We start from the raw sequence: 26,032 nt of genomic DNA, 5'->3' as shown, positions 1-26,032 counted from the left end.
ATCCCAATGTGATACATGCGAATTTGATCACCGTTACTTTAGAGCTTCAATATTTGTTTTCCTTAAGAGAATATAACTCGATACCCAACCAGCACTTTGAATGCCTTATAACAGTTTCACTTGTTTGAAGGCGAATCGACTGAATACTTCTTCTGTTGTAGTATGCTAATCCAGTGTAATATGAATACTTTTTCCCGCAAGTTGTTTATGTGCACCCGGCCAAATTTATTTAAATGTGTTTCTATTTTTTGTGTTGCTCTGTTACATTATTAATATGTATAAGGTTTCGCTACTCGTTTCAGTACGTCAATGTTTGGCCACGTTATAGAGTATACACTCTTAAATACTCTCTTAAGTATTATGTTACAATTTTACTTTCACAACTGTATTGTCCACATACAATTCTGTTAAATGTAGTAAAATCATCAATTCCACCTTCGGGTATCATGAATTTAATAACATCTCGCAGTGAGGACACAGTCTTTGTTTAGTGACTGCAGTAAACAGCAAAACGCTACCAGAACATAACATGTTATGTTCCAATGGATTAGTATTGACACTTGCTAAACATGGTATCACTGCACTTGCCAAAATAGACTTATCATGAATATGAATGAACTGGAGAAGTTGCACTGTACTTCCGGCACTGGTGAGGTAGTCGAGACTGGTGTGAATAATGAAACTGAATATTTACCACAAATATTTCCTCAAGTTCGATGACACAGATCGAGGAAATATTTAACACAGACTCGCATTCACCCTCGTGCAATTTAAGTAATGATTTAGTCACGTGTAATATACGTCACAACTGGACGTCTGTAGTCTCCAGTAATCTCTTGGGGTTAAGATATAAATATCAGTGGACTGAACAGTGAACGGTACATGTGAGACAACCCTCCATCAAGAACAGCTCTGATGACGACTTATGGATACGATGTCTACTTGTAGATGCTGGCCAGCACACTGTTTGTGTGTGCTTTTTGCACTCTGGCTGCTGTTGATATCGGTAAGTGCTTAAGTCATACTTGCACACTGAAATTAAAACTCGTTTTATTGTATATTATTCACATTCACGGAGTTTAAAAAATAAACAAGAATGCTATTTATCAAAGAGTGTATTTGTACAGTTTTTATTCCAATGATCGAAGCAGTGAACCGCCTTAGCTCGAAGTTCTTGTATGTCGATTTATCCGTTTTTCGAGACAAGCTGGGTGCCGATGTAAGACTATTAGGTGATCAGAAGTGACACCTTCTTAAAGGAGATAATCGGTTTCGAGTTAACAAGGTTTAACTTTAAACTGATAAAGTGTCCTCTTTCTGAATTTCTTTATTTCCGTACTGATGGAGGTCACAGGCCTATGTATATTTATGATTTGTACATTCAGAGTAGTAGAGTCTATAACATAATATTTTTTCTGTGTCTCATTGCATGATAAATGTACATAGATACATTTTGTAAAAGTAGATACTTAGAGTTGTTTAACAGAGATGTGAATTTAAAGAAAATGCGATTGAAATGGTATTATTCAGGTATATACTTTGCCCTTAATGTTGCATAAAATGGGCATATAAGAAGGAAGTGGTATTCATCTTCAATGTCATTTAGGGCGCACAATTGACAATTGTGTTCTTCTCTTTTAATACCCGTGAAACGTCCAGTTTCAATAAATAAATCATGTGAACAACATCGAAATCTTGCTAAGGAAACTTGGAATTTTTTTACGTTTAAACAAGATCAATACTGTTCGGGATATAAATCATTTTTTGCCATTTTGTAATAAATACATTTATTTGATTCAGATACAGATACAGACCAATTTTGTTAATATATATCTTTTAGTCTTTGTGTTTATGATCTAATGAAATAAGAATGACATTGTATATTATGTTCACACCAAACATAGCCATAACCAACAGAAAACAGCAAGTCTTTGACGTCTGTTACCCAATTTCGTTTTCCATTTTTATCAAAGAGAACCATCATATTATAACATTTTTTCGGGAACCTATAAGATGGCATATTCAATAATCTTAACCAATATTTGATAACCTTTAGATATGAATATATATACACTACTGCCTAGAAGTTCATTCCCCTTACACGCATGGGCACCGCGTTACGCAACCCGTGTGCACCCTGTTGGTCACTTGTGTGGAACCCGTCCGCCACGCGTGTCACACTCATTAGAGGGGGAACAAACTTTTGACCAAAGGAGGACCCATGTTAAGCTGAACTTGGTGGTGGTAACAAGGAGAGACATTTTTGATATCCTGGCGAAAAATGCTAACACACATGTTATTTTTTTGTACTTGCGGATGTCTCATTTTTAGATGTGTGATTTTGTAGGAAAATATGAGTACTGGTGTGGCTTCTACATGATGTTTTGCGATCGTGTCAAGAGAATACACGATCCTACTAAATGTTATTGCCATTCAAATGTTTTTTGTTTTATTTGACATTAAATATCTGTAGTACGACTTTCAGTGATTATGACAGACAGACAGATTTTTATTTAAGTCTCACCTCATAAATGTACATTATAAAATACAGCATCTTATTAAAATTTGAGCCACTCCACATGGAGTTATGAGAGACTACATATACTATTTACACATATATACAGATATATATTAAAAATATATATAAACAACGTGATTAACAACGAAATAAAATGTCTTTTCTTTTCTTTAAAATTCATAGCAGGTTTTGGCCACAACATAGCAAACATCATGGCTGGACAGTATAAAACATAGCTTTTCAATATCAGGTACAATATCAAAATTTGGACAAGTGTTAAAACATAGATCAAGTAATTGGGATCTCTCAACATTGTATAAAGTACATTTAAGTAAAACATGGCATTCATCTTCTAAAATATTCTGACATGAAAAACAATATCTCTCATTTAAAACTGTGCAATCGTATCGTCCCGTCTCAATCCTTATAGGGGCTGTTCCACTTCTAAAACTAGCATTGCTCGTCTATAAGAACGAGGCATAAAATTACTAACATAAAACTCAGAATTTGGTAAAAACTTAAAATTACAATACATTCTTAAATTGTTTCCTCCTGTACCATTTACACCTTGTGGCTGACACACATCCACACTCCACTGTGTACGAAATATATCATACATTTTACTCTTGATAGATGCAACTACATATTTGGCACAAATTATGGGCGATATTAGCAAAATGATTTAGGCCAAGATCGGATAGCTTTTTTATTACTATTTTTTATTCTTTTATTAAAAAGTGCTTTGTTATAGCCCCATACAAATATTTTTGATGTTATCCGATCAGGGTCTATATTATGTTTATGAGGTTTGGCGGGGCATTGTTTTTATTGGACCCTAATTACTTTATGATGGTTGGGTCTATTTGTCTCAGCTCCATAGCCGTGACGCTGGAAAAGAGCAGCATTTAATTAATGAGAGTAGGTTATATCATGGAAGATACACTTGAGGGAGAGGGTTCTACTAATTACCGTACCACAGGGAGAGACCCGTAGACGTGAGCGCGGGGTTGTGTAAAGATGGCCGTTGCATAATGGCCGGCAGGAGAGGTAAACATTGAGCTAAAGCACTTTTGTTTTCACGGGTTAGTTGAATAGTTTCCCAGCGTTACTGTCAATATATCTTCTTCTTGATCCTTGATACATCATTTTGGCATTAACTATATTATTTTCAACGTACATTATTAGTTTACTAGTCATTTGCTTTTTAGTATTTGTCAATTGTGTTTATTTAACAAGCGATAATGGTAATATATAGTGACATGTAAATATAAAACATAAGTACAATAGTAAATATGAATATTCAAATCGCATAAAAATACAATTACAACAAGATATATATGTAGTTCTAAAATCTGTGTTCCACATTCAGAGCCAGGTGGAAAACTGATTAAAAAAAGGGAAGAAGCTTGCCCTTACACATATGTAGATACATCAACTGAATATGGGACCGCCTCCGTGGTCTAGTGGTAGAGCGTCCGCCCGCAGAGCGGCCCCCGGCCGCGTCATACCAAAAGACGTTAATAGATGGTACTTGTTGTTAAACTGTCTGGCGCTCGGCATTAAGGGGCTAAAACAAGGACTGGTCGGCTCGGAGTCAGTATACTGTGTCTGAGTGGGGTATTCATGTTAAACTGCGGCATGGTATCTCAGTGAGCTAGCACTATAAATCGGCATCATTTCCGGACTAATACAAGCAGCCACACAAACACACACACGTACATGCACGTCGCTATATAAGTGCAATAATCTTGGACGCGACGTTAAACCCCATTTCACCTCACCTCACCTCGACTGAATATGACTATATATGTAAATGTTAACATACTGTACCTTTCTACACGAACTGTTAAAAAATGTGCATAAGGTCACGGAGACGAAGGCTATAGATGTCATACCTTATTCGATTTTTTAGATGATAAAGTACATTATTTGATAAATTCTGTTGTTGATATCTAAAAATCGATTTGCGGTATCAATAAACATTTCATGGTATAATAATAATATTTGTGATATAAATTCATTCTTTGAGTAACGCGATTGCATCACGGTTATTGTGTTAATTGCTAGTCTTTTTTCTGCACCATAATTTCTTCCACCTTATAAAAAATTGTTTACAAAATGGCAACTTATAATTAAGCAATGAAATTATACTGACCCGACCTGCGTCATTATTATCGTTAACATGTGTCTAGTTTAAAGTGTATATACTTATACTATACATCGTACTGATTAAGGAATGACACATCATCGTAACATCTTATATATACATGTAGCACAATGGTACTTTGATTCTGTAGCACAAAAAACATCACCCCGAATTACTGTGTAACGGTTAACCCGTTGTTTTCAGACGTTTCATTCAGACAAATAAATCAGGTGTGAAAGTTACCGGTTATAAAGAGTTGATATTCAGCTTGATGACGTATGATTACGTATGAGTGAGTGAGTGAGTGAGTGAGTTTTGGGTGGGTGAGTGTGTGGGTTTCTGGTGAGTGAGTGAGTGAGTGAGTGAGTGAGTGAGTGGGGTTTGGGTGGGTGAGTGAGTGAGTGGGTTTTGGACGGGTGAGTGAGTGAGTGGGTGGGTTTTGGGTGAGTGAGTGAGTGAGTTAGTGGGTGGGTTTTGAGTGAGTGAGTGAGTGAGTGAGTGGGTTTTGGGTGGGTGAGTGAGTGAGTGAGTAAGTGGGTTTTGGGTGAGTGAGTGAGTGAGTGGGTGGGTGGGTTTTGGGTGGGTGAGTGAGTGTGTGGGTTTGGGGTGAGTGAGTGAGTGGGTTTTGGGTGAGTGAGTGTGTGAGTGAGTGAGTGAGTGGGTTTTGGGTGGGTTTCGGGTGAGTGAGTGAGTGAGTGAGTTTTGGGTGAGTGAGTGAGTGAGTGAGTGAGTGAGTGAGTGTGTGGACGGAATACAAGACTGTTAAGTCGACGTAAAAGCTATAATTGATGATGATATAAATATGAATGTTATTGGAACAAGCGCAGCGTATGGAGATAGATTTAAATACCTTGGACACAATAACAAGTTTTAACACCTTTTGAAACGGTAAAATTAGATACATTTAAACGTTAGTAGCATATAAACACTTGAATTGAAAGGTCTACAAAAATATATTTCTTCTAATAGAAGGTCCTCAAGGGTATTCAGAAAAGAACCATAACTCGTTCTGACAAAAATAGTTCTCTTGATATTCAATACTGGACATTTCCCCACACACAACGTATTGTTGTTGTTCTTAAAAGTTAACGAGAGGATGTTTAGTGGGGGGCTTGAAGCATCTTTTCAGAGGGTGTAATTCTGACATTACCCACTATTTATTGGAGGATAGTGGAAATGAATATAGACTGTCATGTTGTCTGACTGTAGCTAGGATTTGTTATCTTAACAATCACTGGGTGTGACCATGTGGACAGTTTTACATCAGGGGTTGTGATTTTTACAATTGCCCAAATGTTCCTGCTGAGTATTGGAGCTTGCCAAAGGTAACATTTTATTATTAGAGGAAATTGATAGTAAATACTTAATACATGTATACAGGATATATTCAGGATTTTTAGCCGTTTATTCCCCTGTTCGTTATTCTGATGGAGAGAAGTCACTCATGCATTCTATGTAAAAGAATATCAGACTTGGTTAGAATCCATGTTTATCTGTAACAACTTCCAACTGTTGACATTTCAGTGAACTTGGCAAGTGGTGGTGAATTGTGACATTCATATTATTATAACCTGTCAAATTGTACATAAATTTGTGTTAAATCATAAATATTCAAAGGGACTGTTCCATACACCCGTCCATATCTTAATTAATAAACATTATTTATTGTATGGATTATATAAATTTTTTTATCTAAGTATATGTTTGACATTTTGCGTGCATGAAAGATGGGATTAAGGGAGAAAGGAAATATTTTCTTAAAAGTTTCCAATAACAAATGGAGGAAATTGGAAATGGCTGAACCTGTAGAAAGCATCAAATCCGTGACAGATGTGACAGATCTCACAGGATGACATTCAACAGGCCTATATTTACCTTGTGATCATGTTATCGTGTTTTTTTAACAGTTAAGAAAAAGATAAGAAATTTGAAGTGAACTATTGATAGTCAATGTTTTTTATCATAAAAACTCCCTGTTCAGTACACAACAGTTGTTATTTTAGTACTTTCAAGAGGAATCCCAAACCTTCTCTTACTCTGTTATGATATATTATGTCAAAGTGAAAACAAAAAACATTAACATGCAACAAAGATTTTTTATTGCACTTGTTAATTTGCATATTGTTGATATGTATGTGTTCAGATTAATGAAAACATATACTATATCAACTATAATATGCTTCCGTGTGTGATTGCGTATAATACTTGCATATTGGCTCCCCATTTCTCAAAATACTTTATATGAAAGCAAAATTTTGTGTTTAATTATGTGAGGGACTGATTTCAAACCGCATGTCTTAGTGTTACACAGTCAGTGTCCCAACTCTCGTGTATCTACTTTAATGTTTCGCCCTCGCGATCTAACGTTATAACATTTCAGGGATTAGACATCCTCTTATACACAAGATTATGCGTTCTGGACATATTTCCTTTCAGCTTCATAGTCTGTACTGTCTTAAAATTGACTTTATTAGCCTTCGAATGTTACATCTAGTACACACAAACAGGACCATTAACTTTATATAATGAATGTTGCAGTCAGTGGATCTGTCAGTTTGCTGACTTACTGTTGGTAATATCCGTTTTCTTTTGGCAAATAAGGGGACAGTTAGTAACACAAAAATACGATATACAACGATTTTTTTTCACAACTATCACGAAATCAGTCGACACTGACACCGCATCATACCCCGCGGTAGACTGGACACAGTTATGTGCGCACAGATTATATATTCCCTACCGACAGGGTGGGGTGGTGGTTCGGTCTGTTGTCTAATAAATGCTGTGCGGCGCCTTTGATGTCGCCTCTAGCCATGCATGTAGTAGAAGTAAAAGACGATCAGGGTGGCCTGGAAATAAACAAGATTCTTTCTTGTTGCATATCAAGGCACCAATTCATCTGTCATTGGGGTTTTGTTATGTATGTGTAGCCCAGTGTATCCACAATTAACTAGAAAGTTTCAAATCTACAAGTCAGGTATTTGCCCACACCAAATATGTTTTTGCTTAATTGCGTCAGTGTGGTTTATCAACACTTGTTTCACGCTTGCGTCAGTGTGGTTCACCAACACTTGTATATAACGCTTGCGTCAGTGTGGTTTATCAACACTTGTATAACGCTTATTCACGCTTGGTGTGGCAGACTGAAATTGAACATTATCATAGCGACAGCAGGGATAATAGAGGTCATAAGACACAACTTTATTTGCTTTTCAGGCCACATAGGGGGGCATATGAAGATCATACACATATATGTTTAAGTTATTTCTTTGATAGGCATGTAGAAGTTGCAGTAATAAGTAAGGATAAGATTTATGGATGAACAACTTCTTTAAAACATTTAAGAGCGACGTTTCGGTGTTGGTAAACTTGCTTGATAATGGTGTTAGAACCTACACCGAAACGCCGCTCTTAATTGTAATAAAGACGTTGTTCATCTATAAATCTTATCCTTACTTATGTTTAAGTTACATGGGCGGGGGCTAGATTATTTACATCAATACAGTGCAAATATTGTGTTCCATAAAAGAAAACTTTGATAGCTTTTTAACACCCCTTTTTGACGTATGGAGGTATTGTATAGTATTACTGGGGAATGTTCAAATTAGTTGGTTCATTTACTCCAACGTCAAGCGTCTGAAAAGGACCATAACTTTGGTTATATATCAACTGCCTGTCTCTATATCTTAAGTTGTTAATCGGTAATTGCAGTCCAAATTTATCAACTTATTAATCTATTGTTGCAAACGTGACTGATTTGTTTACACAAAAAAAATGTAATTGATCATGAACTACTGAGGCAGTCAAGCACCTCGTAAAACCAGCAATGTTACATGTAGTCCAAAGGTATTAAAGTACATCCATCACTAAAATGTCACCAGTTGGAAGACCAGTTCACAGATAAACAAGGATTCTAACTAAGCTTGAATCTATGAAAACTAGCATGTGAATAAACCCAGTTCATTGAAATGTAAATAATTCAAGCACTTGCAGTGACCAGTTTACAAGTAATCAGTGATAGTATATAAATACTGGGAACGCCAAACAACTTCATTGTAAATAGACATATGCACCTGTAAATGGCTTGGTGGCCGTAGCCTTGTATATCAAAGTTTCAAATACCGAGTGAAACAAAGACGAGGTGCCTGAATACACTGGAAATGATGTATCCTGCATGTCCAGCCACCATCAATATCTCTAGTGATCTTTTCGCGATTCCGAGCATTACCCCAGAACACTAATCTCTTGTTAACGATAGATGTAACTATCTTACTGAATATCCTTAAAAGGGTAATACCTCTGTAATTATTTACGTTATTTATATCACCTTGTTTATGGATTGCGATGATAATACCAATCGACCATGAATTTGGAAAATGTCCATTTTCTAATATCAAATTAAATATTAATTCTAAGTATGGAAGTAGTAAATCTGAAGAATGTTTAAAGAATTCAGGAATAGTATCATTTATACCAGCTGCCTTGTTACTTTTAAGATTATATATGCTGTCTAAAATCTCATCCCTCGTTATTGGAGAATCAAGAATATCCTCGGTAACATTTTTGTTTGTATCATATCGAGCGGATCTATCTGGTACTGTAGGCACTGCGTCTTCAATGGTGGGGGATGACAAAAAAGATTTGTAAAGTGTTGGTACCAATCATTGGTGGTAATATTATTTCTAGATGCATGCTTTTTATTTACACTTTTGAGGATAGACCAGAATTTTTAGAATCATATATGGTTTTTTTCCCAAACAATGTTGTTCTTGTTTATAAAATGTATCTCTCATTTGTCTACACACAGCATTATACTTATTTCTAATGCAATTGTACTCATCGAGCGAATTAGTGTCCTTCTGTTTTCTAAATCTATTTAGAAGTTTGCATCTTACCCTTTTCAATCTCTCACAATCAGCGTCAAACCATTTATTAACAACAACATCTGATTTTACATTACGGACTACATCGCTTCTACGATATTCTACGCTGCTATCAATATTGTTAAACGCTTTTTCGACAGATTTATTGAGTAAGTTTCGGACACTATCTGTAAAAAAGTTTTGTCGAAAGAGCTCTTGTTTGTCATAATACCATACAAACTTAAACGACCTATCACATTTACTTTCATCGGATAATTGTCGGCCCATGTGAGGCGAGCGTAATTTCAATGTGAGCGGAAGATGTGCCGATTCAGTATGTGACGGTATCGTAAAATCACTCGTGTACTCGAAAAGCGATGATGAGGCAATAACATAATCAATAACACTTGCGTCATTTGCACATATAAACGTATAATCTCCCACATGGGAATCTGTGCCACATCGTCCGTTCATAATATGAACATTTAACACAGAACATAGATCTAACAGGCATTTACCGAAATTAATTACAGTTTTGTCAGCTGAGAATGGCTGGACGTTAAAATAATCAAGAAGGAAATCCCACATGGAGTGATTTTGACTTTGAGTGCGGTCAATTATGACGTCCTCAACAAAATCGGGTTTGGTGCCTGTACGAGCATTAAAATCTCCACCACACAAAATATAAACATTCGGGAGATTAGTTAGTATGTCTATAAGTCTATCTTGAAATATTGTTATTCCATTTTTGCTATACAAGCCAAGTTTGTTATACCATGTTGACCCTTCTGGATGGACAATCAAACATGAATATAATAAATCAGAATCGAGACTAAATAGTGTTTTCTGTTATTTTGTACCATTCTACATATTTGGAGAACTGTCTTTTTATCAATACTAATATCCCACCCGAATGTCTTCCACTGTTTGATATTTTATCCGCATCCATAGTAATAACTTTATGATCTGGGAAAGCATATAGTAGGTCAAAACTGTTCGTCCATGTTTCAGTTATTCCAACTACGTCGAACGACTTTATGTAGTTCAAGAAGTCAATTTCTGTTAACTTTTGTGAAATACAGGAAATATTCCAAAATATAAAATTCACAAACATCCTCAGATTTATCACAAGTGTCTGTTTTTATGGCATCAAGAAGAGTCAAATAATCTTGGGTGCTGTCTCTAACATGACCCTGGCCCCATTCCTATCGGGTATGTCCCCTGTAGGACGGGCGGGAGTTGGATCTGGTCAGTCGTCGTGATCCAGTTGTATATCGTCGTTGATGTTCAACACCAGTGTCAACGTTCCTGTGTGGGTCGCGAGGTGTTCTGTATCTGTATATTCTCCTCCTTAGCCACCTCAACAATTTTGTTTCCTTTTAATTTTAATCTAATTTTAAATACCTGGTATTTGGATTCTCGGCTCTAAGTCTAAGTAATTCCTGTCTCTGTGTGTTGGTCAGGTCGTTGGCTATACCAACTCCTTTCTCTCTGAGGACCTCCCTCATTTTCACAGACTGCCATTTGTCCTCCCAGTTACACATTTTAGCAACAATTGGCCTTGTCTTATTGGGACTCTTAGTAGAGATACGATGTGCCTTTCAATGTCTCTTGCAGCTAGTGGTTGTAGACTTTTATGTAGTCTGGCACTATTCAGGACTTCGAGTACCTTGTCTTTGCTTTCAGTGTCATTTTCTTCTTGTTTCTCCGGAATACCGTATAAAACAATGTTGTTTTGCCTACTTCTCCTTTTCTGGTCTTCTAATCGAGCTTCTATGCCCCGATAGTAACTTTCTGCTTCCTCTGCCCTTTCACTTAGTGCATCAGTGTCAATTCTCATTATCTCTTGTACATCTTTGTTTGAGCTACCTCTGACCTCAAGCAACTCACTGATACAGGCCTTCATGGATTTTATGTCCTCTTTAATAGATCTGATATCTTTGGAAAATAATCCTCCGTATTCTTAATCTGGTCGATGATCGCTGTTTTTAATTCATTTAATTCGTCACCTGTTGGCCCTGGGTTTAGTTCTACATCTCCTGTGAATGTATCATTGATGGTATGAATGTATTACCAGGGGGAGCATCTACATTGCATATGTCCTGTTTTCGACATGTAAACAATGTTCCCGTCGCCAGTGTCGTTGAAAAAGTATGTAAACTCTCACTCTGTAAGCCATGCAAACACAATGTAGGAGGGATCAGCGTAGGCGATATGTCTTGTATCCACACTAATAATACAGTCCCAAATCTCGATTGGAACTCCCATAGTGTTGTTTTGTCGGGTTTGTTGGCTTTTCTCAACTTAGAATTATCAGTGTTTTTTCCACTTTTCTCGGAGCTTTTGTTGACAGTGCTCTACTAATCAGGGGCGATAATCACAAGTCCTCCTTCTCGTTAACGCAAAATGGGGATTCGGCGATGCCTAGTTGGTAAAGTGCTGGTTGATTACGCCGCCTGAGTTTCGGTTCAGTTCCCAACCTGGATTCAATGTCTTGATACCATTTATGGTGTCCTCCTACCACCCCACTGAGATATGGATGGAATATTACCATAGTAAAACATACTTTGGTGATTAATTTATGTTTTGTCACATAGGTATTTGGTCCGATATACTTTCAAAATAAAACACACAAACGAAAGTGTAAGTGTCACTTCAATCCAAGACTCATCATTGCTTACAAACCCCGCTCAACAAAATCAACTGGGAATGCTTCAAGACGATGTCCATTTTCATGAGAGGTGATGAACCTGCAGCGGTTCTGATTAGAACCCAGCGCGCTGAAACCTTTGTCATACCCTGTTCATTCTTCAAAATGTTCTCAACTCTCTCATGAGAAATGCCTACTTTATTGGCTTTGTGACGCGTGGTGAGTCGTTCATAATCCTTAAACATATCATGTATATTATCAACATTTCCCTTAGTTAAAGATGCTTTGCTGCTATACTGATACGTCAGGAAGCAGTCAATCTAAAGTGTTGCTATTTCAGTTAATCCTTTAACAATAACATTGCATACACTGCTGAGTGAATGAAACTCCCCTAGCAATCTTAACACCGTGTTTCCTTAAAATAACAATTAATGTCCTGCAACGAGCTTTTAATAACTAACATCTTGTTTCAGTACCATAAACGGTGAAATCCTATTTTTCCAGCAACTGGCGGAGGGATAACTCCATCGTGTTTGTTTAGAGAGTGAGTGAGTTGGGTTTAACGCCGCTTTCAACAGTATTCCAGTTATATCGCGGCGTGTCAGCTTAATATGGGAGGACAGCCCTAAGTGATGCAGGTCTCAGACGTTTACCACTTCGGTGAAACCCACCAGCACGGGCATGGTGCTGACAAACCTAGAAACATAATCGGGGATTCGAACCCACAATCATAGGTTTCTGGCGTTCCCAAGGGACGCAACTCTGCACAGCGAATTGCGGCGCCTTAGACGACTGGACCATCCGTGCCCCCTTAGTGTTTGTTTAAGCTACATACATCCTTACATACAAACGTACATCAAACATGCGTTTACTTTATAAATGAAATAAATTATTGATAAAAAGGGTGTCACTGTACACAATATTGTGTTATTTGTCCCAAATGCGATTGAAAAATCCGAGGAGGAAGAAGGCAAACTTGGCGCCGGCCCAACGTAGAAATTGCTCAGCGCGTTTAAGAACGGGAACCCGTTTTAACCTCACTGAGGGGAATTTCCTCAGTGGCGGATATTTTCGTTTGGGGGACGATTTCGCCTGTCATTTGTTTTATTGTTTCCGTTTTTTAAATAAAATTTTGGTCAAACATTTGTGTATTAATATCAGCAAAGTTGCTATGCTGAGTTTACTTGCTCTCTGACAGTGAAGAGAATAATCTTCTAAAGGTGACACCATATCTGCATGGATGGCTGTCAGAGGTAATTCTTTCAGCTGGAGAAAGACTGGGTGACAGCGCTGTAGCCAATTGTGTGGTTTTCATCAACAGAGAATGCCTAGTCACTTTGATACCTGCAGAAATATGCTGCCTGGTTTATGTATTTGGTTAAAATGTAGCCGGTTAGCGTGATAAACTTAGTACATGCAACTGAAATATAAGAGCCACCCCTCGTAAGTGGAGTCACAATTCAATGCAAGTCTCTGCGTTAGGTTGTGCTGAAACGCATAACCATTTTCTGTGGGAAGCTACAAACATTCCCTTCGTCATCAGAACACTTTATAAATTAGGACAAGGCACACAGGACACGTGTCCAATATGAAGACGAATGTCCAGGTCATGAGAACTCATTATCTCGCGTGTTCACCTTTAGCGCGAAGTATTGTCTGTCACCTCCTGCTCATGGACGAACGAATCGCACGGTGGCGAATATTATCTCACTCGGTCGGTGGTGTTGCTGTGTATGGGGTTCAGGATGATCACTGCGCTGCCACTACCAAACCTGTTTACGGCTAAACCTTTATGGTGACATGGGGCCATCATAAATCTTCTCGATGCAGCATAAATCTCGACTCGTCATATGCTGCTGACGATGTTGTTGCGATCCTGGGCAGCCACGAGCTCATCCAGACTTAGGCTATGCGGGGTATAATTCTGTTCGTGCCGATACTCTGGCTACATCCGTCTGTGACGTCGACGTTCCTGCTTCAGATCGTCCGATGAGGTTGTTCTGGTTTGCACGGTAGGCTGAGGCATGAAAATACCAGCTTTTGAAAGAGAATATCACATTGAAAACATATATTTGTGTGGTGCAATGTTTCTAGTTGTCCATTTGAGGTGACATGAAAAAATATCCGCGTTACCATTACCTTTTCGTTTCTAACTATAGATATAAGACAGAACATGATACTTATAATCAAAATGTGCATAAATGTATTCTTCCCATGTACGATATGTACATATATCATCTGATAGTTTGAGAATAGTTTATGGAGGAAGAACGAATGTGCAATAGAATACGCCGACCATTTCACCTTCCGTGATAATTTCTTTATGGTCGTTTGCAAATTGTGAACATAGATTTGTTCCTTAACGCTTGTACACTAGTCCGTTCAGTAAAGTTTTGGGATTAGACATTTAGGCAAGAAGTAGGCATCCCCATGCGCACCAATTGTGCTCACCTTCTTGCGGATTTGTTTCTTTATGCATATGAATCGGAATTTCCAATCGGATTGGCAAAGTTAAAACAAGGTAATTTGTCCAAGAAGTTTAAAGGTTCTCTGAGCGAAGAAGAACAGACAAGTATATTAAGTGTGTAAAACAGTTTACTCCACAATAAAAATACTGGTACAGTACTTGCCGAATAACTAAATCGAACGTCTTGGTCCTGGAAATCTGTCACACTGGTCAATCTGATCATCAGATCATGCCCCATTTGAGTTCCGAGTCACAAAGTCAAATTGTAAACTTGAGCACAGCTGTGGTCCACCCATACACACATACATACTGATGACTAGTGAGATAAGGTTTCCAGCCTTATCAAACTGGAGTGGTGTAAGAAACGTCCCTAAATGCAATAAACCAGAAGTCGGTATCCATAAAGTTGTACGTTTTCTTACCTACTCACCACCTTCTAGAATAGCAATCAAACAGTGAGGTTTCCACCAATCCTCTGGACAAGTCTCACACAAATGCATTTTTTAGGCTGCGACTAACGAGGATCTTATGATAATACAATGTGTTACCTGGTCATCATTGTGTGATCGTTTTCCTCATGCTATCTATCACTGGTTTGTCTCATCCAGGCCGCCGTGATATAGCCGGAATGTTACTGACAGTAGAGTCAAACAACACTCAGAAAATCACTCTTTCCATAGCTGCCGCAACCGTCTCCCTGTGCTGCTCCCGATAAACGATTTTGATATTGACTTGTCGCTACACAGAGCTTCGGACTGTTCCATAGTGTTTTCCTAAAAGGTCCTCGCACTGTATTTGCTTCAGCTAAGTGCATGCATCGTCATCTAACGACAAATGAAACATGATTCACTTCACAAGACACTGGCTTTCAAATATTTACTTTTCGAGTTATATATTATAATATTTTTTTATCCTCAGTTGAGTGAATGACTCAGGAAATAGACCTCCAGTGTTTAGAAGTTTGAGATCGTTCACTGTAGAATCGATACCTCGATAGATTTACTGGGAATGAACATGTTTTTACAATGTGATTGTCAATAGAATCACCCTGATGTGTGGCTGAAGGCCTCCGTATTTTAAGGCCTAGCTGCAGACGAGATGGAGATGGCGATGAATATTAGTCACAAAAAGATTAGTAAACAATATATTGTCATGAATTTGTTTTAAGGACTATCAGCTTGATGTGGGAAACACACCCAAATTGATGGCCTCTGACGTTTACCACTTAAAATGAAACCAATGAGCACGGATATGGTGCTGACAAAAGTGAATACATATCATGGCGAGTATTGGATTCGAAACCACGATCACAAGATTTTGACATGAGGGCGAAACGTTGCACAGCGTATTTCGCCGCCTGAAACGTTTGGGTCACCCCAGGCACCTTGCCTCCTATTGACCAAGGGTGTTAACAGATATAAGCGGATATAATAAATCACCTCAGTTCATTTAAAAGAGCTCGTTTGGAAGTGTCCTGAGGTAACACCGTATGAAACATAGTGCCTGTGAGAATAAAATATGTATGGGTATGGAAGTATTTCCTACAGCATAAAAAACTAGACATAGTAGAATACACATAACACTTACGTACGTGGTTTGAATGGTAAAGTTCTTTGGAGGCAACTGAAAGAAATTCGAACTTCATTCGACATTCTTCATGTCAACGTTATTTTATCATATTCAAGATGATATTACTTTCTTCAATTAACAAATGTCTGAACCGTATATTCATACCTTAACAGCATGTGAAGACTGACGGCAAACTGGACATTCAGTTCATCAGTTACTGGTCAGATGGGAAAGTAATCAGCGGGCATAGTTGTGACGATGATCTCACCATTTGGTGGAATGATCAATGTGACCCAAAGTTTACCCTGTGCATTGATGGGTAAGTACCCTGGAATGAGAGGACAGTGTTGTGACAGTGAAGCTCGTACCTTGTGTATTGGTAAATGTGATCCAATGTTTATCTTGTGTATTGATGGGTAGGTACCTTTTTATATACTCTTCAAAAAAAGAAACTTGACATGGATGTAAAACCACTTTTTGCCAAATATCTAAATTAATACCATTAAATGAGAACCAAATAAGTCAAACAGGAAGTCGATGTGTCTATAATTCGCGAAAACACATGCAAAGCACATAAAAATAGCGTTTGTGGATCAATTTTACAGCTTCATCCAAACGCAACCGCCTGTAAAAAACGTGCAGCACAGGATCCTGCATTTAGGCATGCAGGCCCCCCTGCTGAATGGGTATAAAACTCCACATCAACGGCTGTTCATACAGTCCTTATAACGGCAGGAGAGGCGGTGACAGAATGCCAAGACTGAATGCAGCTCAACAGAACAACGCCAATGGGAGATAACAAGCAAGAAGTGGCCAGGCGCTTTGGCGTATCCAGAGAGACAATCTCCGCACTGTGGACCCGATACAACAACACCAACAGAGTTAACGACAGACCAAGGTCAGGAAGACCAAGGGTGACAAACCAAGCACAAGATCCATACATCCGGCTGCGACACCTCCGAGACCGCACTACCACAGCCACGTCTACAACCACACAGATCCCTGCGTACGCAGAATATCAGATCAAACGATACGCAACAGACTGAGGGAGGCTGGACTTTTTTGCACGAAGACCTGTTTGACGTCATGTATTGACCCCACGTCATCTTGCTGACCGTCTGATTTGGTGCCAACAGAGGGTTAGATGGGCACGTGCAAGGTGGAGAAATGTACTGTTTACTGACGAGTCCCGTTTCCTACTCACACGTGCTGATGGGCGCGCACGTTTCTACAGACGTCGGGGTGAACGTTACGCCCCCAACTGTGTGCAGCAAGGTTGTCCCATTTGGCGGCGGGAGTGTCATGGTATGGGCCGGAATTCATCACGGTGGTAGGACGCCTCTCGTGCATGTGGCAGGTGCATTGACAGGTGTGCGTTACAGAGACTTACGTTCTTCCTCATGTCAACGTTCATGGCGGACAGTTCCAGCAGGACCACGCTCGATCGCATATTGCACGTGTTTGTCAGGACTCCTTACAGCACAACAACATCCAGTTCACAGAAGGAATCCACCGCCCCAAACACTTCCGGCGCTTCTTGATGCACTTCAGCATGAATGGCAGCACATCCAACAGCGTGTTATTGACAACTTGATTGCATCTATGGGTCGTTGGTGTCAAGCTGTGATTGATGCACGTGATGGGCACAACCGATACTGACCTTTTCTGTACCCCTGTGACATTAACTGTATCGTGTACGTGTGTCTGTCTAGGGGACACGATTAATGTTTTGATCATTATGTATATTGATCTTCAAACAGAGTTTCAATTATGGTTTCTGTTTCCTATTTTAAAAAAATCGCATTATATTACATTTTGAAAGTCAGTGTCAAGTTTCTTTTTTTGAAGAGTATATATCTATTAACAAACTATACGAGTGAGACATGTTCATTTAGGGACAGTTTCTATTTGTAGGCTATCGTATCTCGTGTAAATAAATGACCAGGACCCCTGTTGCCATCAATACATCAGGTTAAGTACATCACACAAAGGTTATTTTAATGTTGTCTTTCTGATTTTTCTGTGAAAATAGTTTAGGTATTTCTTTACTCATGTTGAGGTACCACCGTGTATTAGTAATAGAGGGGGCGACGCGATTCACTGTGCAGAGTTGCGTTCCTTGGGCACGCCTGAAACCTATGATTGTGGGTTCGAATCCCGGTTCGCACCGATTATGTTTCTAGGTTTGTCAGCACCATACCCGTGCTCGTGGGTGTCACCGAAGTGGCAAACGTTTGAGACCTGCATCGTTTCGGGCTTTCCTCCGACATTAAACTGACACGCCGCGATATAACTGTTATAAACCCAACTCACTCACGCACTCACTATTAGCAATAGAATCACCTTGACAGTGTTTGTCACGTTTTTCTGTACTTGAAACAATTTTGGGGCTTTTTTTGAATAATTAAATTTTTCTTGTGTTCATTGAAATTACTGCATTCTGATTAGCTGAATTGGACACGTGTTAATGCATTCAGTTTCCAATGAATGTAAAAGGTTAAGCCACGTCCATTGAAACGGACTACTTTTATTACTACGGAATTACTGTCGAGGGAAATCCCTTTCTGCTCATGTGTATCATAATACACAGGGCTTTTAGCGAAATTCATGCATATTCATTGTCCAAACTACCCTATGAAACCGAAGGACGAGACGGAATGAAACAGCAAACGTGCAGGCTTGCTCGACTTTTTTTTCACCGCTCGCCTCGGTCCCACAACTTTCATGTCATCGGGTTGCATTTCTAGCAAGCATTTTTTCCAACTGTGTGGCGGTAACTGACCATGTCATTTAAAACAGCCGCCTAATTCACCCGGACATATTTGTTCCCGCCCAGTCTGACTGTTGCAGTTCTTCTCGCCTCTTGTCTTGATTGACAGGTCCTATGAACTTTGTTTAAAATTTGATCCTACTCTCGGTTGATTGGCTACTGACTTGGCATGTCAAGTTATGTGCATAAATTACACAATCATCTGATTCATGTCACGTCACAGTATGTATTCCTACACCTAGAATGTTTATCAATCTCGTCATTTTTGTCTGCTTTGACATAAACAAGTGTTTTTGGTTAAACTCTGGTATGTTTTCGTTGTCCAATTTAATTATACGCATTGACTGTGTATTTTTGTCGGTTCATTGAGGTATGAATCGAAAAACCGTTGTGCAGACTGTATTAATCAATCCTTAAGTGCATTTGATTTCATTTAGTAAAATAATACAGTGATTTTACGCCTTTGGTTTACAATATGTAGGAGGGGGGAAATGACTTGTTTTTAATGTAGAGTTATGTTACCTGTTGGTTTGGCAGCATCAGACAACAATTCTCTCTTATTCCAGACCAAACAAAACAGTGCCTTGCTCTCTTTATGTGGGGACCACAAACTACATAGATAACCATAACATGATCCACTTTGGAAGCAGCATTCTAGGAACAGCGAATCCTATCATCATACCTGTGCCCAAAGCAGTACCGGTAGGAGCATCACCTAAATTTAAATTGCACTCAGTGGTAAAATACACTTATGTCAGATTTTATTGTAAATCTTCAAGCCACATATAAGAATCCTTAACTGTTCTGTGAATGTTGATAATAAAACTAACAGACACAGGTCTCGCAATGCCAGGTCATAGATTAGGCTCAATGTCTGCAAGCGTCATTGAACATATTCAGAAGAAAGACAATACATGTATCAAGTGAATGTTTAAGTAATATGGAGACACGGGTGGCCCAGTCGTCGAAGGTGCCGCAATTCGCTGTGTAGAGTTACGTCCCTTGGGTACGCCAGAAAACTATGACTATGGGTTCGAATCCCGGTTCGCCCCGATTATGTGTCTAGTTTTGTCCGCAACATACCCGTGCTCGTGGGTGGCAACGAAGAGGTAAATGTCTGAGACCCGCATTACTTCGGGGTTTCCTCCCACAGCTGACACGTCGTGATATAACTGGAATACAGTTAAAAGCGGCGTTAAACATAACTCACTCCCTCATGAAGTAATAGCATATGTTTTTAGCTTAGCTGGAATATTGCTGTCTGTAGTGTTAAACAACAAACTAAGCAGAGTATATGCATGTTCTTTTCTCCAGTCCTCAATAAAAATAAAGGTGCAGGTGTTTGACAATGATTACGACACCAATGGCGAACTAATGGACACACTCTCCAAGCTGATCAAGATCCAGGCCGCTGCTACAGAACAGACAGCCGTGTACACCCCATACACACTGGGGAAAAGGACAAAGTGAGTCAGACTAAGACATAACGGTGATCATACAATAGTTAGGTTGGGTGCCAGAACAAAACTTTGAGCAGTGCAAATAATCTCATGTGTTGTTTATTCATGTACACTTCAAAACGGACGAGATTACAACATAAATGTCAAACTATTAGGGTTTAGAATGCACCACAAAAATGTCACTTTGACTGTTGCGTTTTTAATCCTTTCTGCTAAGTGACGAAGATTTTGATGGTGAAAGGTTAATTTGTTTCCCCGCAAAACATGATGTGTATAAGAAACGTTCATGTCAGATTTTTTTTGTATCGAGTTGCTGCAGCTGGTACACCAAACTTTGTCTTTCTGTCTCATCTGAGAGACCTTGATGGAATGCTCAGTGGCTTGCATTCAGGCCTTACCTCCACCAGGTGAATCCATATGGAGCTGCTATGCATAAGTGCACACGTCGCCATCTCCAGTGAAGAATGATTCAACTGACATCACATTACCATAACCAGCTCGTGGAACAATATTGTCTTACGCCTTTCGACCTTAACCAGAGCATATTTTAAGAACAAAATTCGACCATTTCATATTCAATTTGTTGTTGTTCTTAAAAACTGTGTATGATGAATAATGATGCAGGACCAAAATCGAAAGGAATATTTTATACTGTTAAGTGGTTTTTTTTTAAATAATGAGAAAGAATACTCAAAGCAAAGTGATAAAACAACATGACAAACGGAAATGTTTGGTGTGAATTATAATTTCAGGTTACAGATTGAGGTCCGTGCCTACTGTGACCCGGACTGGTACGGGTCTCGGTGTGAGACATATTGCAAGGCCACAACTGACCAGAGTCACTACATGTGCAATAAACACACAGGAGCAAAAATTTGCTTTAAAGGTATGTGCAGAAGGTTGATGTCAATGTTTATATGTGTACAACTGTATATGCCAAAAGAATATTCAGAACGACCAAACATGTTAAAATTCAAAGCACGTTTTAGTTGTACCAAACTATCAGTTGTTGTATAACTCTGTATAGTGTGTAAACACGTGATAGAAAATCGCCATCTCACATTGTATTTATTGTCGTTTATACCTCGCATGCCGGAGATTTCGACCAGGGAGTAATACAAGTTCTGTTCTGTAGAATTTGTTACTGCCTAAACACTAAATTTAAAAAGAAAACTATAATTCGTCTTGTGTTGTACCACGATCCTTCCACTTTAAATTGTGGCAAAGTACAGTGAAACCCGGTTATCCAGACGGTCTTATTCAAAGTGATATCGACCAGATTGATTAATGTCATGATCAATGAATCATGGGTATGCATGTATGCATGTTTAGACGTTCTTCTGACAGTGATCATCCAGTGGGGTATCCAGGGTTTCACTCCATCGAAAACCCTACTGCATGCTTGTATTCCTTGTATTCTAGCTCATGTATTTGGCATAATTTCAATCTCTGTCAATCATAAAAATGAAGGTTGGAAGGGAGATAATTGCGATCAGGACATTGATGAATGTGTAGAAATTAACAACTTGTGTCAAAATGGGGGCGGTTGTACAAATACACACGGAAGTTTTCAGTGCATTTGTATGGAGGGGATCAACGGTGAGTAGACTGTATCTGACAGGCCAAATAGAATACCATATTGCGATCGATCTTTAGTTACAATATGTAAAATTCGTGTTCCCCTCTCTGGTATGGCTGTAATACATCGTTTCTACAACGGCGGAAACTCTCTATACGCGGGTAAAGATGGGGTGGGGGATGCAAGGTACGTTCTCCCCAACCCCCAACCCCCAACCTCCCCCTACATCTTTTTTGAAGCATACCAAATTACTCGAGTTATCGAGTTGACATATCAATCATGCATTACTAAAAGTTGATCCCTGAATTAATTCCGTTCATATCTTGTTACTTTAAGTGAACCCCCATTTTCTAAAATATGTGTACACACATGTACGCATACAAACACACTTGCATGCACACACAAACGCGCGCGCCCGCTCGCACACAGATCCAGATATATGATACATATGAAAGGAATTTGTCAAATATATTTAGCATTGCTGGTTCAGATTCAGATTCAGTTTATTCAGAATTCCAGGCCAACTGATCCTTAAAACATTACATATATCTAACATTTATAGGTGCATCAAAATATATCCTTTGATACAAAGATCTTTGTACAAACAAAAAGGTGACGTAAGCATTTACAGATGTACATAATTTTGATGCATCCAATATAGAATTAGAATTAGTTGTATAGTCTTACAAGTGTAAATTACGTTCGACTGCATATCATTGGCAATACAATAATACTTGACTTTCATCTTCTACTACAAAACAGGTTGTACACAAGACGTCAGAATCACATAATTCACATTCACGAAAATGGTGTGTACCAAGAAAGTTCATACATGATTTATTTTTTTTATATAGCGAACAGTGGTAATATCTGCTAAATACAGCTCACATTCAAATATAAATTTACATAAAGATTAGAATTCATGAGATTTACAGTGACCGCCAAGGCAGGCCAATCATGTTTAGCAGAAATAACAACACATTGCATATTACAATTTCCTACTAAGAAATATAACATTTCTTATATGCTAATTGTTATTCGCCATACACTTCCTCAAATACTTTCAGGAAGACGATGTGAAAACATCATCAACCACTGTGCACTGAAGCCATGTCTCAATGGAGGGACGTGTGACAGCGCCCCCTGTAACAGAGGGAATTGTACACCGGACCACGTGACGGCAACTCGGTTCAAGTGTAATTGTGATTTTGCATGGGTCGGGGAAAGATGCAGCCGAAGTGTTGGTAAGTGAAATGTTGTGTTATGTCTTCATATGTGTCGGTCATATTGTCTGATATAACAATTGTTGATCTCCTCAACCCATTAAAATAAAAGTAAACGTATTTCGTATTGGTGATGTCTTCTATCCAAGTTAAAATGGAAAAGGGGGGATATCATCGCGATTGGTGACGCTATTTTTTGCTTAAAATATTACCTTTTTTTCTTTTATGAATTATCTAATAATAATAACGTTTCACACATTTCAATTAACAAATTGGCTAATGACTGCATTTTCAATAATTATTTACAGGCTTCTGGTTGTCAAGTTGCAATTTTGTTTAAACTTATTCTTAAAACCTCTTGTTTTTTGTATTCAGACATTATAAACATCACGCTTCTGGGTGCGATTGATCATACAAATAAAGGTAACCTGACTGATGGCTTGCACAGACTCATCACCGAACTTGGGAAAATTCCAGGAAAAGTGGATGTCAAGATTACAACAAACAAACATACAGAAAGGAAGTGAGTGACAAACAGTGAGTGAGTGAGTTGGGTTTAGGTCCGTTTTGAACAGTATTCCAGTTATATCACGGTGTGGCGGCTTAATGTGATAGGTGCAGGTCTTAGATGTTTGCCATTTTGGTAAAACCCACGAGTACGGGTATGGTGCAAACCGACCTAGAAACATGATCGGGGTGAACCCGGTTTCGAAAGGGATGCAACTCTGCAAAGCTAATTGTAATGCCAAAGATGACTGAGCCACCAGTGCCACCAGTGCCACCAGTGCCACCAGTGCCAGTGCCCCCGAATCATGCTGCGAAACCACGACACCAAATAAGGACCTACAATGGCCTTAGTATTCGAGTATCCCGTCCTGCAATGAATATCACGATCCTAACTAAAGCTTGTTTTGAACATTAATTTCAGTTATACTACAACGTACGTACAACTCTATTCAGTTTTGGAGAACGGCACCTTGCTGGACAGTACTTCATTAAATGTGATCTTCGAATCCAACAGTGATGACGTTCTCAATGAATATCTGCCTCTACCGTTGTACCCTCCCCGACAAGAAGAGAAGTCGACGGTGAAGGTAAACCACACGATGACAACAGGTTGTTGTCGATTCCTTGTTAACTTATACATAAGAAAATACTGTATGCTATATCTGGCTTTGTTTCATAATAAATGTATTGTCTTTTGTGAGGACGTATAGCCGTTTGTTTTGGTGTTGTGTGACGCCACACTAAGAAGTATTCCAGCAAATATTACGGCGGTCTGAAATTGTCGAGGCTGGGCAAGACAATCCGGTGATATACGACATGGGCAGCAATCCACGAACTTGGAATACAATGACATGCGATCAGTCTAGTCGACGATCCTGAACACCCGATACATTTAGTCGCCATTTATGTTGACAAGCATAGGTTGCTGGGATCCTCACAGGTGTATGTAGACAGTAACTGATTATGATTGACTCAATCAATTCACGGGTTCATTATTCTAATTTTATATGTAAGTTAATGTCGAAACACTTTCTTTGATTAGATCAGTTCAGATCACTACAGGTCAATACGTGCTTGTTTCAGAGACCACCTGACAATTGGGACACCGTCCGTTATGTGCCGGCAGTTCTACTTCCTTTAGGCCTTGTCCTAATGACTGTGCTCCTTCTGGTGGCTATCTGCATCTGGAGAAGAAAACCGTAAGTGGTACATGACATTCCCATTGGTTTACATACTGCGTTGTACAAAATCGATCTAATCCTCCAAGACATATTATATTGTGTCACGAAGCACTGAAACAGTATCCTGTGTCTGACAACATTTATCAGACCCCAACACCCAACACAGGGGTAACGGGTAAGACAAATGAGGGACACGGCTGAGGGAAATGTAGACCCACGTAACCATCGAAATTGCAGAAACGTGAAGATATTTTTGTCTTGCATTGTACTGATATATGTCGACATAGGGAGCGCACAGTGGGGTTATCAATACTCATTCCACATATCCGTCTTGTAGACACATGTACTGAACTGTTAAGCAGACAAATAAAAAAACTTGAATGATTTATTACAATGCTCTGGGAAGTAATAAGAATCGAAAAGAATTCATTTTGGTTTATCAAGCATTGAAGTCAACAACTGTTATTTTTCCGGTTTCAAGGGACAAGTCGAAATGCACAGACGACGACAACAACGATCAAATCAACTCATTTGAGATGGATGTGCCATGCAACAGGAACCCACAAAGTCCCGGTACCATTACAGGAAATCTTCAGGATGCATCTCCAGATGGTAAACCATGTCTTCACTTCCATGACGTACATGAAGGGGCACTCGACACACACTGTGATGACACATCAAACATTCACCGAGCAACTGGAGATATGACCCTTGTCCCGTGGAGCCAAGAGGGAGCAAGCGTTTCTCCAGATGACAACGTGCATCATGGTGACAAAACACCACTCGATACTCACCGCCATGCCACATTAAATGTCCACAACGGAACTGGAGATATGACCCTTGACCTGTGGAGTCTACATGGTGCAAGCGTTTCGGAATCTGTCAACCAGCGTCTTCCTGACGAAGCGACATTCGAAGCTCGCCATCATGTCGCTGCACATATGCCTGTTGATGTGCTCCATCTGCGTCAGACCATCAACTATAAACCGCTCGATCGTTGTGAGGAGGAGGATACAGACAGCACTGTCACCGATGACACCGATGTTGAGAACATCTCAGAGGAAGACCCTTATGTCGATGTTGTTGTTTTACACACGTAG

The 26,032-nt window shown here is 39.1% G+C and overlaps 1 protein-coding gene across 1 annotated transcript; it reads left to right on the top strand.

Annotated features, from left to right (window-relative positions):
- The first annotated feature begins 925 nt into the window (after positions 1-925).
- Positions 926-26,032, top strand: LOC139444687 (uncharacterized). The gene is made up of 11 exons (XM_071225619.1): positions 926-1,006; positions 16,386-16,531; positions 19,549-19,684; positions 20,297-20,448; positions 21,195-21,328; positions 21,913-22,041; positions 23,089-23,265; positions 23,620-23,767; positions 24,173-24,338; positions 24,835-24,950; positions 25,414-26,032. Exons 1-11 carry the CDS (start codon positions 926-928, stop codon positions 26,030-26,032), a joined length of 2,004 nt encoding a protein of 667 aa, XP_071081720.1.

Source organism: Haliotis cracherodii, unplaced genomic scaffold, assembly GCF_022045235.1.
Source record: "Haliotis cracherodii isolate W230 unplaced genomic scaffold, xgHalCrac1.p SCAF_6, whole genome shotgun sequence".
NCBI classification, from domain to species: domain Eukaryota; kingdom Metazoa; phylum Mollusca; class Gastropoda; order Lepetellida; family Haliotidae; genus Haliotis; species Haliotis cracherodii.
This window is presented reverse-complemented; position numbering and strand designations above follow the sequence as displayed.